The 13,943-nt window shown below is 41.5% G+C and overlaps 2 protein-coding genes and 1 non-coding gene across 4 annotated transcripts; 2 read left to right on the forward strand and 1 right to left on the reverse strand.

Moving 5' to 3' along the window:
• Window positions 1-271: 271 nt before the first annotated feature.
• Window positions 272-343, forward strand: trnaq-cug (transfer RNA glutamine (anticodon CUG)). The gene has a single exon. It is a non-coding gene; the product is annotated as a tRNA-Gln (tRNA).
• A 184-nt stretch (window positions 344-527) lies between these two features.
• rbx1 (ring-box 1, E3 ubiquitin protein ligase) lies at window positions 528-2,806 on the forward strand. Its single transcript, XM_028599829.1, has 5 exons — window positions 528-644; window positions 1,311-1,389; window positions 1,553-1,623; window positions 2,401-2,486; window positions 2,647-2,806. Exons 1-5 carry the CDS (start codon window positions 567-569, stop codon window positions 2,657-2,659), a joined length of 327 nt encoding a protein of 108 aa, XP_028455630.1. The 5' UTR covers window positions 528-566; the 3' UTR covers window positions 2,660-2,806.
• A 1,524-nt stretch (window positions 2,807-4,330) lies between these two features.
• st13 (ST13 Hsp70 interacting protein) lies at window positions 4,331-13,399 on the reverse strand. 2 transcript variants are annotated; one of them, XM_028600561.1, is made up of 13 exons: window positions 13,196-13,399; window positions 12,676-12,815; window positions 11,323-11,371; window positions 10,693-10,783; window positions 10,400-10,473; window positions 10,113-10,179; window positions 9,904-9,988; window positions 9,596-9,706; window positions 8,864-8,966; window positions 8,453-8,569; window positions 6,407-6,446; window positions 5,960-6,048; window positions 4,331-4,971 (listed from the first exon to the last, which is right to left on the reverse strand). In XM_028600561.1, the coding sequence occupies exons 2-13, from the start codon at window positions 12,783-12,785 to the stop codon at window positions 4,837-4,839; spliced, it is 1,071 nt and encodes a 356-aa protein (XP_028456362.1). In that variant the 5' UTR covers window positions 12,786-12,815; window positions 13,196-13,399; the 3' UTR covers window positions 4,331-4,836. The 2 variants fall into 2 exon arrangements, with proteins under 2 accessions (XP_028456362.1, XP_028456363.1); XM_028600562.1 differs by lacking the exon at window positions 13,196-13,399 and adding an exon at window positions 12,959-13,165.
• Between the last annotated feature and the right edge of the window lie 544 nt (window positions 13,400-13,943).

Consider the following 13,943-nt stretch of genomic DNA (forward strand, 5'->3'; position numbering starts at 1 on the left):
GCCATCTCTAAAAAAAACACTACAGTGAATAATGGGTAGTAAATAAATAATATTTAGCCTACCAATATACATACACGTCATACAGATATACAGATGTCGAACCAGTAAAGGGGATATATGGTTGTTTGTGTGTTTTATAAGAGCTACACTACAGTGAAATAAGATCACATACTGCTGCCAGCCACAGTTATGCGCTTTGTATACCCGCCTTAATTTGAAAACATGTATAGATTACTATAAATTCTCTAACTTTTGCAATGCAGCACTATGGGGTTCCATGGTGTAATGGTTAGCACTCTGGACTCTGAATCCAGCGATCCGAGTTCAAATCTCGGTGGAACCTGAATTATTTTTAGTTTTCAATGCACTCTCCACTTCGTTTTAATGAAAATGCATTTCTTTCAAGCAACATAACATAATCAAATCTTCTTCACAATGAGCAAATAGTGACACAAGCGGCTAAAGCACATGGTTGTATAATAAGAACTACAACAGCAAACGACTACAACGGAAATTGCTGTGTTTCTTCCGGGTAAATAAACTCGTCATAAACTTCTCCTTTCAAGATGGCAGCAGCTATGGATGTAGATACGCCAAGCGGCACAAACAGTGGAGCTAGCAAAAAGCGATTTGAAGTTAAAAAGGTATGATTGAATGAAGTAACTCGGTGTCGTGGTGTAAAGGATTAGTATAAACTGCCAGGTGCCACAAATGACCGCGAACTCAGCTCACTGCTACTACTAACTAGCATCTTTTCCGTTAGCATGTTAGCGCTAACTCTATCCTACCGTTACGACAGTAGCTAATTTAAGCTAGCTGTTAGCCTGCCTCAAACAGGGCATGAATTTGCACTTCGCTTTTGGGGAATCGCATACAAATGTATATCAAAACATATGGGGATGTGATGGCGATCACCAACCCTCATCACAGTGTAACCGACGGAACAGAAAAGCCTTCCCGATGTTAACGTTAAACCCTACGTGAAGTTAAAAAAACAAAGCTCTTAACTCCGCGAGCTAAGTTAGCTTAGCTAAGCCGCATTTCCGGAGATTGATAGCCCCTACAGCGAGTCAAAACCTGAAGTTATGGTAACGTTGCCTGATCACAGACAGCAATGACATGAAAAGGCCAACCTAAAAGAAGAAGGCCCACTAGTGTCAGGACAACAACTTACCGAAATACCTTATCATATTTGGAATGTAAAATGTAAATGTAGTGTGAAGCTGTCATCAAATGTCTATATTCTGTGTCATCTGAAGTGAATGTGTCGGTCAGATAATGTTTGTTTTGTGATTCCGATTTCCCACCAGTGGAATGCTGTGGCACTGTGGGCCTGGGACATCGTGGTGGATAACTGCGCTATCTGTCGGAACCACATCATGGATCTCTGTGAGTTCACTTTCACACAGTTTTGGACTTTCTCCTTTGATACGTATTGGACAGTGAATAACTAATGAATTGGTCAGAGACAGCAGCTGTGTACAAATTGTGAGGTTCTAGTGACATCATGTCAGCTGTGAAATTGTTGACCCATTTCTCCCTCCCTCATCAGGTATAGAGTGCCAGGCCAACCAAGCTTCTGCAACCTCTGAGGAGTGCACTGTAGCCTGGGGTGTCTGCAACGTGAGTTTCCTTACTCTAACTTATGTTACCGATCAGACCAATAATGGTTGTGTTTTAAAAAAAAATTTGCCCCTCAAGTGCAAAATGGTTCCCAAGTGACAGCTTTCTCTGTTTCTGGAAAAGCATGTTTTTAAAATGTAACTTTAAATGTTGTAAACACATGACGGAGATGGTGATGGATATCTCAAATCCTTAAATGAAACCAAAACTGTCTGCATGGCTAGATATAACTTGGTTAGACAATTATTCAAACTGAGAAGCATTTCCTGAGAACATTTCAAGTGATTGCTGTGCACAGATATGCTGATAGGGGGCTCTATAACACTTAAGCATATTAAGTTATAAAACTCGGTACATGTCGTCATAATGAGCATAATACCATATTACAGGGCTTTGGCTCAACAAATCCACGCTAACACAATCCCGTTAATTCTCAACCAGAAAATTTGGTTTCAAAAACAGTAAGCGGATTGATTTGTGTATTTTAGATTAAAATTAGAATAAGAGTACTGCAAAAGGAAGGCAACATGAGCAGGGAATCAAAATGATGATCAGAGTTATCAGTTATAGTTGTAGTGCACCACAATGCTAATACTGGTATATAGGTGACATAGCAAATAAACCTTTTTTATAGTAAAATTCTCATGTAATCTTGCATATATATATATATATATATATATATATATATATATATATATATATATATATATATATATATATATATATATATATATATTCATGTGTATCTCTACCCTGGTTTGTTTCTCTCTTCCCCAGCATGCCTTCCATTTCCACTGTATTTCCCGCTGGCTGAAAACCAGACAGGTGTGCCCTCTGGACAACAGGGAGTGGGAGTTTCAGAAGTGAGTATCAGTACTTGGAAATTCAAGTTTAACTCTTGAAAGTGTAGCACAGATGTATGGCTTTGCGGAAATGTCTGTGGACTATTGTAACAAAGTTGTGAATATTTCTTGAAATGAACTGTACACAGTATGACCTCTCTCTCTCTCTCTGTTTTTTCAGATACGGACACTAGCTGTATTATTGCTGACCTGTTTTCTTGGCTACTACAAGTGTCACCTTCTCTGTTCCCTCCCGCTTGTAAGCCTAGTTGTTCTTTTACACCCATGTCTTTGTTTTGGTATGTTGTATGTACACAAATAAACATTAATGTTGTCACAAATCTTGTTTGACTGGTGCATGTAGTAGGGGGTTTCTGACCGTTCAGTGTACTGGTTTGTGAAGCAAATAACAAGGTTTATCATTAATGTGCAAGAACTCTTTCACAACTTGGTTAATGTTAAACTACATTTTTGGTGGATCAAAATCTGTCTGAGGGGAATTTGGCTTGGTCAGATCAGCTTTGACACAGATTCAGCGCTTCATGAGAGCCAGACCCACCACGTATTACAGAGCAGTAATCCTCTGGCTGAAAAACAGACTCCCTGTGGGGATTAAGTGGCCTGCTGGGCCTGATTTATACTGCAGCACCTGTAGGGACTCACTTGTATATTCAGTTTGTCATGAAAAATACTTTTTTGGGGCATTCTTTTAATGGATAGGACAGTTGTAGACAGGAAAGGAGGAAGACATGCAGCAAGCACTGCAGTAAGGACTGGGCCTTGGTACATGGGATGCATCTACTAGGGCCCCCCAAAAAAAAACACTAGTACAGTGCCGTTGAAAATGTTTGTGTCCGGGTTGGATCAGTGGGTAGAGCAGGCGCACTTGTACTGAGGTTTATGCCTCGACGCAGAGGTCCAGGGTTCGAATCTGACCTGTGACGATTTCCTGCATGTCTCCCCCCTTTGTCACCTAGCTGTTCTGTCAAAAGGAGGAAAAGCCCATAAAAATAATTGTGACTGATTGGCCTGTAGAATTCTCCAAAATGACATGGGTGCAAAATGACTTGCAGGACCCTGAACCACTTAATATGCAACTCCACTGTATAGCCTGCTACTGACTTCCAGTGTAGGCTACTTCTACATCAGAGGAAGACGTTGTACTGCTATAGTTACCTGGCAGAACGGGGCAGATTCAGAATGTAATCAGTGAAAATGTGGAGTACCTAACCCGACAGTTGCCTCATGGCGGTGTGCTACCCGCCCAGCCCGTTATGAGAGCTAATCAGCACCGGTCTGCGTTAATCAACTAGCGGAACCGGACCGAGGTGTCTGTGCGTATGCAAAGAGAGAAACATTTGCTCTTTTTTTTCATCAATATTGCATGTTAATATCACCACAATAAGTGGTGTTTCGTCTCATTTTTTGCTCAACCTTTATTGTTCATCCATTTAGTTTTTATTTAATATCCAATGATGTCCAAATTGCTCAAAATCCAAACCCGAAGTTCATTGGGTGCCAGGAAACCAATTGTGAAGTAGATTGAACACACACTGACACACAAGGTAATTTGACACACCCTGGCCTTATTATGAAATAATGTGGATTTTGCCATTTTATTGACCAAACTATTGAGGGGAAAAAATTTGGTTGATTAATTGATAATGAAAATAGTTTGTTGCAGCCCTATTACTGATTAAATCAAAAAAGTTGAACAATTAAGCTGTCAACATACAGAAAATGCCCACCATAATATACACTGCCCTCAAAACTTAACTATCTGGTTAAACCAGTTTCATCAGTATGAGGAATTGTTTCTTCAATTGAAGATACGTGAACTGAACTACGAAATAATGTCAAACCTGTTTTGAAGCAACAGAGGTTTTATTATTATGAATCATTATTAAATCATAATTTTCCAACAGGGTCAGACATCAAGATCAGTAATTTTTTACAAAAAGTGGCGACACTTTGTGAGAGTTCGGCTATGTTTGGAGAAAGAAAAAACCAAAGTATTGAATGGCTGTAAAAAAAACAAAAAAAAAAATTGTATGCAGGAGCTTCCAGTTTAGCTTTTTCAGATACAGGTTAATAGGAAATGTCAACCTGTGGTTTAGTAAAGTCCCAGCTGAGACGAGTCAGTGGGGGTCATCAGACCTGACGCCTAACCATCGGGTTGATTTGTTGAGACGTTGCTAAGTGCTAACAGGCTGATTAATAACATTTAAAAAGTTGCGCCACCTTCTCTACATGACACCAATTAACCTGTCACCTGCTCCCCTGTTTGATCTGCACACGGTGGAATAATAGTTGAAAAGCAGTGTGGCTCTCCAGATAGTTTCCCCACGTATCCTCTCATCCTCGGTCCTGTCTATGGCTGTGGTGAAGCTCCAAATTTGGAACTCAGCTTGGTGACGAGCGCCATGATTTTGGGGTTGTTCTGGTACTTGGAGATGTTGGCCGGGTTCTGTGCCACATCCTGGAAGGCGGTCATCACCTCAGGGTCCTGGAGTTTAATATGGAGTACAAACGGGGGGTCACCTTTATTCACGTCAACTTCAAAGACAATGTGAAATGAAAAGTACATCTTTCCAAGTTCTAATGTTGGAGAGTGTGGGTGAAGGTTAAAGCTGCTGCTGCTGCTGCTGCTGCTGCTCTCCCTCTCAGTCGCACGGGCAAATGCATGCGCAGAACAGCCAACAGAAACGCTCGTTCTCTCCTAAAAGACCTGTGATTGGCCAAAATCTCCCGTCATGGCTAGATTATCTAAAGCCTGAAAACAGAGCCACAAGGAGGTGCAAAAGTCTAGTTCTCTCTCAGACCCCTTGAATTACACTATGCTGAAAGATTAATATGAAGTAGTTGCCCAAAATGATGCCTACTGCTCCATATTATTGAGTCCAGGCACACGTGTTCTGACTTTGAGGACATGAACAGCGTCCCAGTTAGTTGGGTTGAGTGGCAGCTAGGAAAACATTTTGTAGCTTTTTAATCTCTGAGTGAACAACGGGATAACGCATTTAAGTCCACCTCTATGTGGCACTGCCAAAGGCTCAAATACACGTTCTGGTGGGTGGACCTCCCCACAACATCCTCCTACCCCTGTAAGAGATGAGGATTTTGTATTCGTCGTCATTCTGAACTGTCAAAAAGATCATCCGCAACAACCGGGTTATATGTGAAAATAATGCAGGACTAAATGAGTTGAGTTGTACAGGGTCTTCTCTGCGTTTAAGGCTGTATTTGACTTCTGTTACTGTACAAATGAGCTTTAGCTCTTGAGCTTTTGAGGTTGCCAGTAGGTGGTCTTTGTTACGTTTAAACAGAGCCAGGTTAGCAGTTTCCAGTCTTTACGCTAAGCTAATGCATATACCATACAGACTTGGGAGTGGTATCAATCTTCTTATCTCTCTGCAAGAAAGCGATTAAGCGTATTTTACTAGAGTCATGGGACATAGCAGTGGAAGTGGTGGGATTTTGAGCAGTTAAGTCACCTTCATGGCATTAAGCAGCTCAGGATCCTTCAGGAGTTCACCGAGACCAGGCATGCCAGCAGGGGCTCCGCCTGGGAATCCAGCAGGACCTGCAGAAAAACAACCAGCCTTATTAACTGTGGCAGGACATCAGTCTGATAAATCGTTGAGGAATCCCAACGGAACAGAGAAATACTTTGGAGTGTTGCTGGGTGGAGCTGTAAATACAATACTTAAGTGAAACTGAGGAAGGGTACAAACAAATGACTCAAAATACATATAAACAATAATAAATAAATATCTGTAATTTTGAAGGACATGGTTCTTCTGTCTATGATCTTAAAACATACAACAAGCAATAAAATAATCAAAGTGTTTATAAGAGTATGAATTATTTCCCCACACGGTATTATCTTTCTATCATCTCATCCCATCATGCAGTGAACGGGCTTGTTTCTACTCTCCTACCTGGGAAGAATCCTCCTCCGAACTGTCGTGCTTCCTCCTCCTGTTGCAAGACAAAAGAATGGTACGAGTTTAATAGTGTTGGACGCATTCAGTGGTTGCCATTAGGCTAACTAATAACTATCATTGGGAAAATCTTAAAATCGTATTTGCTTGGTGTTCAAAATAATGGATTTAAGAAAGTCGATGATGTCATTTCTGATGGAGAGACAGCCTTGAGCTGCACGTTTGTGGTCTGAGGTGGGAAGTGGCGACTGGCGAGTCAGAGAGACTTTCGCTTAACCCCTTCCCTAAACAACAATTGTCCAATCCGAGTTTAGCAACCAGAACTAGACACGTGTTGAAGAAGTGTGCACCTTGACTTCGAGCCAAACAACCCCTCATACGTTTTCTTCCCTTGTTATAACGTTGGTCGAGTTAGCGTTGTCAGCTGGTTAGCTTAGTGCAGGCGCTAATGGATCCACGTTTGTATCTCGTAAATTACCCCAATAATAATGCCTGGAATGATACCAAACGTATACAGTAGTAGAAATAGTTAATAGTAACTACACCAGAAGTATATTTAAATAACCATTGCCTGATGGATACTCCTCTCGGCTGCTACCGTACGAAATCACGCACAGAACATCTATTGCCCGGAAGAGACTACTGGAGAAGAAGATCCAAGAAGCGAGTGAACAGCAGAAGCAGCTACTGCAGCGTGAGGCGATAGGACAAGATGCCGCACAGTTGTATACATCCCGGCTGTGGTTTAAAAGCAATAGATGTTGTGGGTGATCTCGCGCGATAGCGCATTAGCTGCCGAGAGGAGTATCCATCAGGCAAGTGTTACTTAAATATACTTGTGGTGTAGTTACAAACTTTCTAATGCCTCATTTTATAAGTACAGAAACTATTTTTACTACTCTATAAGTTTGGTATCATTCCAGGCATTATTAGTGGGGTGATTTAGGAGATACAAACGTGGATCCATTAGCACCTGCACGAAGCTAACCAGCTGATAACGCTAACTCGACCAACGTTATAACAAGGGAAAAAAGCTTCTGGGGGTTGTTTGGCTCGAGGTCAAGGTGCAAAGCAGCCTAGGGTGAAATTACTCCAAACCATCACTTTAAGTGTTGGGAGAGTGGTTTCTTTTTTGAAGAGTGTTTTTTTTTTTTTTACGACCAATAACACAACAGTAAACGTGTAAAGCGTGATTCGTGGTTCTGCGGAGGTTCCATGCAGAGCTTTCGCCATAGCTTACGCAAGTGGCCTGAAGTTTATACTTGTGCGATGGTGTGTGTGTGTGTCTGTCAATGTCGCTCGATGGTGTTTTAAGCCCCCAACGTCTCCTTCCAGGCAGCGCTGCCACCGTTGACTTGCAGGCACCTAACCCTAACCATTGCCTAAAACGTTGGGGGCTTAAAACACCGATAAACGTCAATCTCTTTAAGAGAATAGCAGAGCCGACCTGTGTGTGTGTGTGTGGTAGAGTCCTAGTGAGAGAAACAAAGTGTCTCCCCTGTTCTTTCTGACCACGGTGGGAAATCTTTAGCAGGAAAAGTTAACCCTCTCCTTGATTTCATGTTGTTTATGGAGAAGGAGAACGTACGGCGTAGGGTCCCGTGTCTTCACGCATCTACGTACAGTACGTAGCCACGGCGAAGATTTAACCCAGAAGCATAAATCGCGCTTTAGACGTGGATTTTTCTGCTGTAATGTAACCTGCAAATGTTAGCATGCCCAGCTATCTAGCTTACAGCAAAACCCAGCGTTACTTCAAAGACCAAGGAACATTTCATACTACATTATTTAGTCAGGTTACAAGTATTGTATAAGCTGATCAGGCGCAGTAACAGTAGCTAGGGGGGTGAGGCTTAGCGGGCGTCAGTTGTGCCTTGAGCTATCAAGGTGGGAAAAATCATGGACACCAGCGTGTTCAGCTGCAACTTAAAGTGCACAGCTTTAATCAACTAACTATTATATTAGTATGATGTTACAGTTGACTGTGTAGGAAGAATAGTTCAACTTGTATGTCGGAATTTGGTAATCCCCACAGCATCTCACCCTCTGAGCCCGTGCGTGCTCCTCTCTGGCTTTCTTTATCCGCTCTTGTTTCTCCTTGACATCCCTCTCTTCTCTCTTACGCTCGTACTTGCGTCTGTGCTCGATGATTTTGTTAGCCTGAAAAAAAACGGGAAACATGACAAGAATGACAAACCACAAACTCACAGCTGGGAGCATCAGCTTTGAGTCTCTGTCTGCCATTATGGGCTTCTGGAGCCCTACTCTGATCACACGGTTCATCTGTAACAGGATCATATGAACACTGAAATACATCAAAAATACAGATAAACCCTTCTATTCAGAGCTTGAACACATTAAAGTAACATATCTGCTTTACAGTTAGTACAAACACATTTAAAAAGGCTCAACAATGTTTTGTTTTTTTATTCCCCCTTTTCTCTTGTATTATACCTTAGGCTGGACCTCCTTCAGCATTATGCTGGCATCCTCGTCATAGTCCAGTTTACAAGCTGTGGCCAGGTCCTTGGCTGCCTCCTCCCAGTGGCCCAGCAGCCTGCAACACACACACACGCACGCACACACACACACACACACACGTACACGTACACACACACCATGTTATACCCTTTGAACTAAAAGCGATCTTGCAGGTTCATTGAATGTCACACCGTGAGATCGTTTTGATAAAATCTTGGTTGCAATCAACAAAGACATGGTTGAACATTATTCGAAAATAGTGCTTACAATGGGAATTCTGTGTCATTTCATGCCGTACAGTGATTGGCTGGTTTGTGATGTGTGTTGCTGTGGCAGTCACGTGAGAATCTGGTCTTACAGCTCTGACACAGTCAGGATTTTAATGCAGGCCGCTTTGGTCACCAAAACTCTTAAAAAAACCCAGCTGTGAACGTGCCTAACGGTGCAGACTAACACCGGGAACACACCGCAGGCGTAAGTGCCTGGCCTTTCACACCAGACGCGTATTTCTACGTGCCGGTCACAAAGCGATCTCTCTCTCTTAGTTAGTTAGCTCAGCTGATTAAATATTAAATGCCAGTTGTCAAACAACATGAGGTGTGTCCTACTTTAAGCGTGTACACTGAGGGTGTGTCCTATTTTAAGTGTGTACACTGTGGCTTTGGTTGTGTCACTCGTGTGCAAAGGTGTTAAATAGAAATGTACCTGTGAGCTTTTCCCCTCCACTTGTACGGCTGTGCAGAGTCTGGGTTGATGCTGATGGCTCTGTCGCAGTCTCTTATGGCTGCGTTGGGTTTCTGCATCTGGATAAAGACACTAACACAAAGAGGACAACGGACTACACTCAGTCATTCATAACAGACACTGTAACAAGAGTCAAAAGGCAAGAATACACCATTTAAAATCTCTTGAATATAATGTATTATTCTGAGGAATCAAACAGCGGCTTGGCTGAATGATACTTTAATGCTCTGCCATTGATAGCCTGAATAAAAGACACCGATGACTCTCACCTTGCCCTCTTGGCGTACATAATGGCTACGCAGGGGTTCAGCTTGATGGCTTCAGTAAAAAGATCCAGAGCTTTTTGCAGATCACCTATAAGCGAGAAAGAAAAAAAATGTAAACTGGTATTAGAGAACATCAATCTAATTCAAGTTTGAGCGTCTTTCCATTTACCGAATCAGTCTGCATTCACCTTCTGAACAGAACATCAACCTACCTTCTCCGAGAGCATCAATGGCTGCCATCTTCTTCTCACTGGCCTGGTCCATCATCTCCTCTGTGACCTGGGGAAATGTATGGACACAGTGGTAAAAGCTTAGTTATTTTCCAGGATGGAATGTTCCATATTTTACTAATTTTCAAGTTCATTTTTTTGCTTTATAATTGATAAAAAAAAAAAAAACGACATTGGATGCCTATACAATATGGGACTTTTAATATCGTGGGAGAATAGGGTTTGAATTTTATATAATTGATAAAATATAGAAAAGCTCAACATTTTACCTCCGTGTTTTCAAACTCTCCCATGTCCTGTGGTTCATCAGTGTCTGGTTCGATCACTCCCTCTTTGTCTATTTCTGAAAAAGATCCAACATATACAATGAGCTCTTGTTGTGACACACAAACAATATTACTTTGAAAACCTGATTTACCGTACTCTTCACAGTAAAGGACATATAGGGAATGAGATACAGGTAAGATACATTTTTAGAACCATTTTGCTCTGAGAAATATATGCTAACCCAAAGGCCCATGTCCCCTAAGGCCAGGGCTGCGATGTAAGAAACTTTGTGTACCTATATCACTCTCCTCACTCGTAGAGAGTACAGAAGGCTCCGGCTCAGGAGCTGGAGCTGATGTAGGAGGAGGACCACAAGGACAGCCACCCTGCAAGTCAGAGAGCGCTCTGTTAAAACACTTGTGACAAGCATACAAATATCAAATCATAAAAAGTATAGCATGATAGCTAGGGTTGGGCATCGTTTTGATTTTAACAATTCTGACTGAAATTTCTATTGTCCCTTTCGACTAAGGTTCTCATCGATTTGGATTCTTTTTTTCGTGGCACTTTAGGCCTTTATTAGACAGGACAGCTTTAGACATGAAAGGGGAGAGAGAGGGTAACAACATGCAGAAAAGGCGCCCAGGAGTTGAAACCATTTTTAATAATGTTTTGATTCAGTAGTGACTTACAGTTTTACCGGGCTTTTTCAACGTAAAATAAAGCCACACTAGAGCGCTGCTTACTGCGCTCCATACTCGCATAACCAAAACTTGCGTGTGCTAAATAATGAACCGATTGGATTCAAAACGATTCCAATAAAGAAACGATTTTATTGGAATCGTAATTTTTGAAACGATTCCAAGTTGGAAGCGGTTTTCGTAACAGATGCCCAATCCTAATGATAACAATATTCATGCATTACCTGGCATGACTCCTTTGTCTTTGCTGGGGGAGGGATTGTTGCATCCATTCTGCAATATAAAAATATGGAGTACAATTCAGCTAACAATACAAGTGACAGGGTTAAGGTTATTGCCAATATCAATTGTATCTATTATCTATATCAAATAATCTCCAGATAATTCCAATTAATTGTTAGATCTATAAAATGTCAACAAATGCTTCCCAGAACACGTGGGGATGTCTACAAATTGTTTTGTCAAATCAACAGTTCCTTAAGATTTTCACCAGATAATATTCACATTGTAGAAGCTATGACTAGAAGTTTGGCCATTTAAGGTTAAGAAAATTACTACAACCATGTATGGCTGATCAAACGTGTTGCCAACTAATGCTCTGTCAATCTTTTATTTAATTAAAACTGACTAATTGTTCCAGCTCTATTTAAGTCTTTATTTCACTTATCGTGAAACGATGTCCAACTGCGTGTCAATCACTGCTCATGCACACACATTCATTCTCCCTTGTGGGGGGAGGGGCTTAGGAGACCGTTTTGGGCTTTAGCGGAAAGGGGGGAGGGACTGAGAAGTTGTCGATGTTCAAAATTTTTGGCTAAAGCCCCGTTTACACGAAGGGAAGATGCAGATATTTTCCTGCGGTTTGGCCTCTCATTTACACGAAAACCCCGTTTTTAAATCACAGAAAACGATTATTTCTAAAAACTCCGGCCAAAGTGGAGATTTTGGAAATCTTTGTTTGCACGTAAACTGAGACAAACGGAGGTTTAAACAGCCGAGAGAGAGAAAGAGGATGGGATTGGTTACTGTTGTTGCCATTGTCTGGATTCTGATTGGCTAAAGTGGGCTTGAGCTTCTCATTACACCGCCACCTACAGGTTTGGCACGCTGACTACATTGACAGCATATATACACGGGTACATGTAAACAAACACTTTTCTGAAAACGGAGAGGTTGAAATGTCCGTTTATGAAATTAGCCGGCCACGTGTAACCGTAGCATAAGTCCTCGATCTTCCCAATCCTACCTACAGTACCTTTAACTTTAGGAGTCCAAATCTTTGACAAAGTGTGAATGGTTTCTATGGGAGTACTTAATTTCACTATAATTCAATCCATAAGTAACACAATGACCGAATGTATGACTATTTTGGTCATGGGTTTCATACACTTTTTTATACCGAAAAGTGGGCGGGACAGGGCACGTGGTAAGCCTGTTTGGGACTTTATGTGGTCTAGCTAAGCGGTTTACTGACATAATGAATCCTCCATTAATCTTTTACATAACAACCGGTATACTTGCACAGAAGGTTTACAGGTTGGGGCAACACTTATGCTCCCACGTATAACATTACTGACCCAAGCAACCAAGTCCGGAAGAAGCTCATCTCTGGAAGGTGCAAAATTTGGGGATTGGACTCGCACATCTGCACGAAGGCCTTTAACTCTGCCACTTTGCGTGGGTCCATGCTGCTCGGTCACGTACAGCACACAGCGCGCTGCATGTGGGGGGGAACCAGAAAGAAAAACAATTAACAATTTATACATGTCTGGCTTTGTTTACGTGCTCAGTTGCAAACGTTATTGCCAGGGTTGTTAAGCTAGCAAAGTATGCTAACGAATCGATAAAATACTACCTCACCTTTGTTCACTGCACACTTCAATAATACGTGAAGCTGAGGGGCTAACAATGAAGCAACCATGCACAATTAGCAGTATTGGCTATTTCTCGTTAAGTTCGCAATCCAGAAGTTTCTGGAAATGTGACGCATGATAACGTCGTTAGCTAAGGTTAAGGTTAGCTGCAAAACGGGCCGTGATTAATGAAAACCAGTTGGTAGCTGCAGCCGTGAATGTCATTATTTGAAGGCAAACGCACCTGAACAAAGATGTACACCGTTGAAACCTGAGAAGAAACCCCGCAGAGGATGGTTGCAGCTGGTTTTTATCACCTCAACGCTGCTTCACTGGTGGTGGCGTCGCTCCTGTGCTTTCATTCAGGCGAGTTGTCGGACAGACTGCTAGAGGCCCTGGGAGTTTGGACCCTGAATTTGGCCTGTCAGGTCGATGCGTACAAATCCGCAACCATCAAAGCTGGAGTATACCATTACATTATTATAGTGGTTGATTCCAAACGATTAAAAGTCAGACATTATTTAAAAAACATCGTGACATTTGTTATGGTTTTAAATATTATTTTAGTATAATTTTCTAGTAAGCACATTTGTGATTTGTAGTAATGCATGTGTGTAGGAAGTATTGCCAGAAAAATGTGTAGGCTATATCTCTCCCCTTGTATGCTGCTCCTAAATGTTGATTTTTGTTCTTCTCTAGCCTTTCTGCTTTGGACTAGTGATTTTTAAAGTAATTACCCCTTTTATTTTTTTGCTTGGGTGATTCTTTTACTTCTTGTACATTGACACAATTTAAGTATTGTATCTACTGATGTACATTTTTCTTTCCCCGACGAGAGTTTTGTATGTTGTCATTTTTTGTCAATAAAAAAATGTGTCTAGGAAGTCAAAAGACATGCCACATCTCACAGTTTATTCAGTGTGAATGTTTCTATATATTATGTCAACACATGAATGCAGCAACAAATGCCCTGTCTCAGTGGTTCCCAAACT

Source organism: Perca flavescens, chromosome 15, assembly GCF_004354835.1.
Source record: "Perca flavescens isolate YP-PL-M2 chromosome 15, PFLA_1.0, whole genome shotgun sequence".
In the NCBI taxonomy this organism is placed as follows: Eukaryota; Metazoa; Chordata; class Actinopteri; order Perciformes; family Percidae; genus Perca; species Perca flavescens.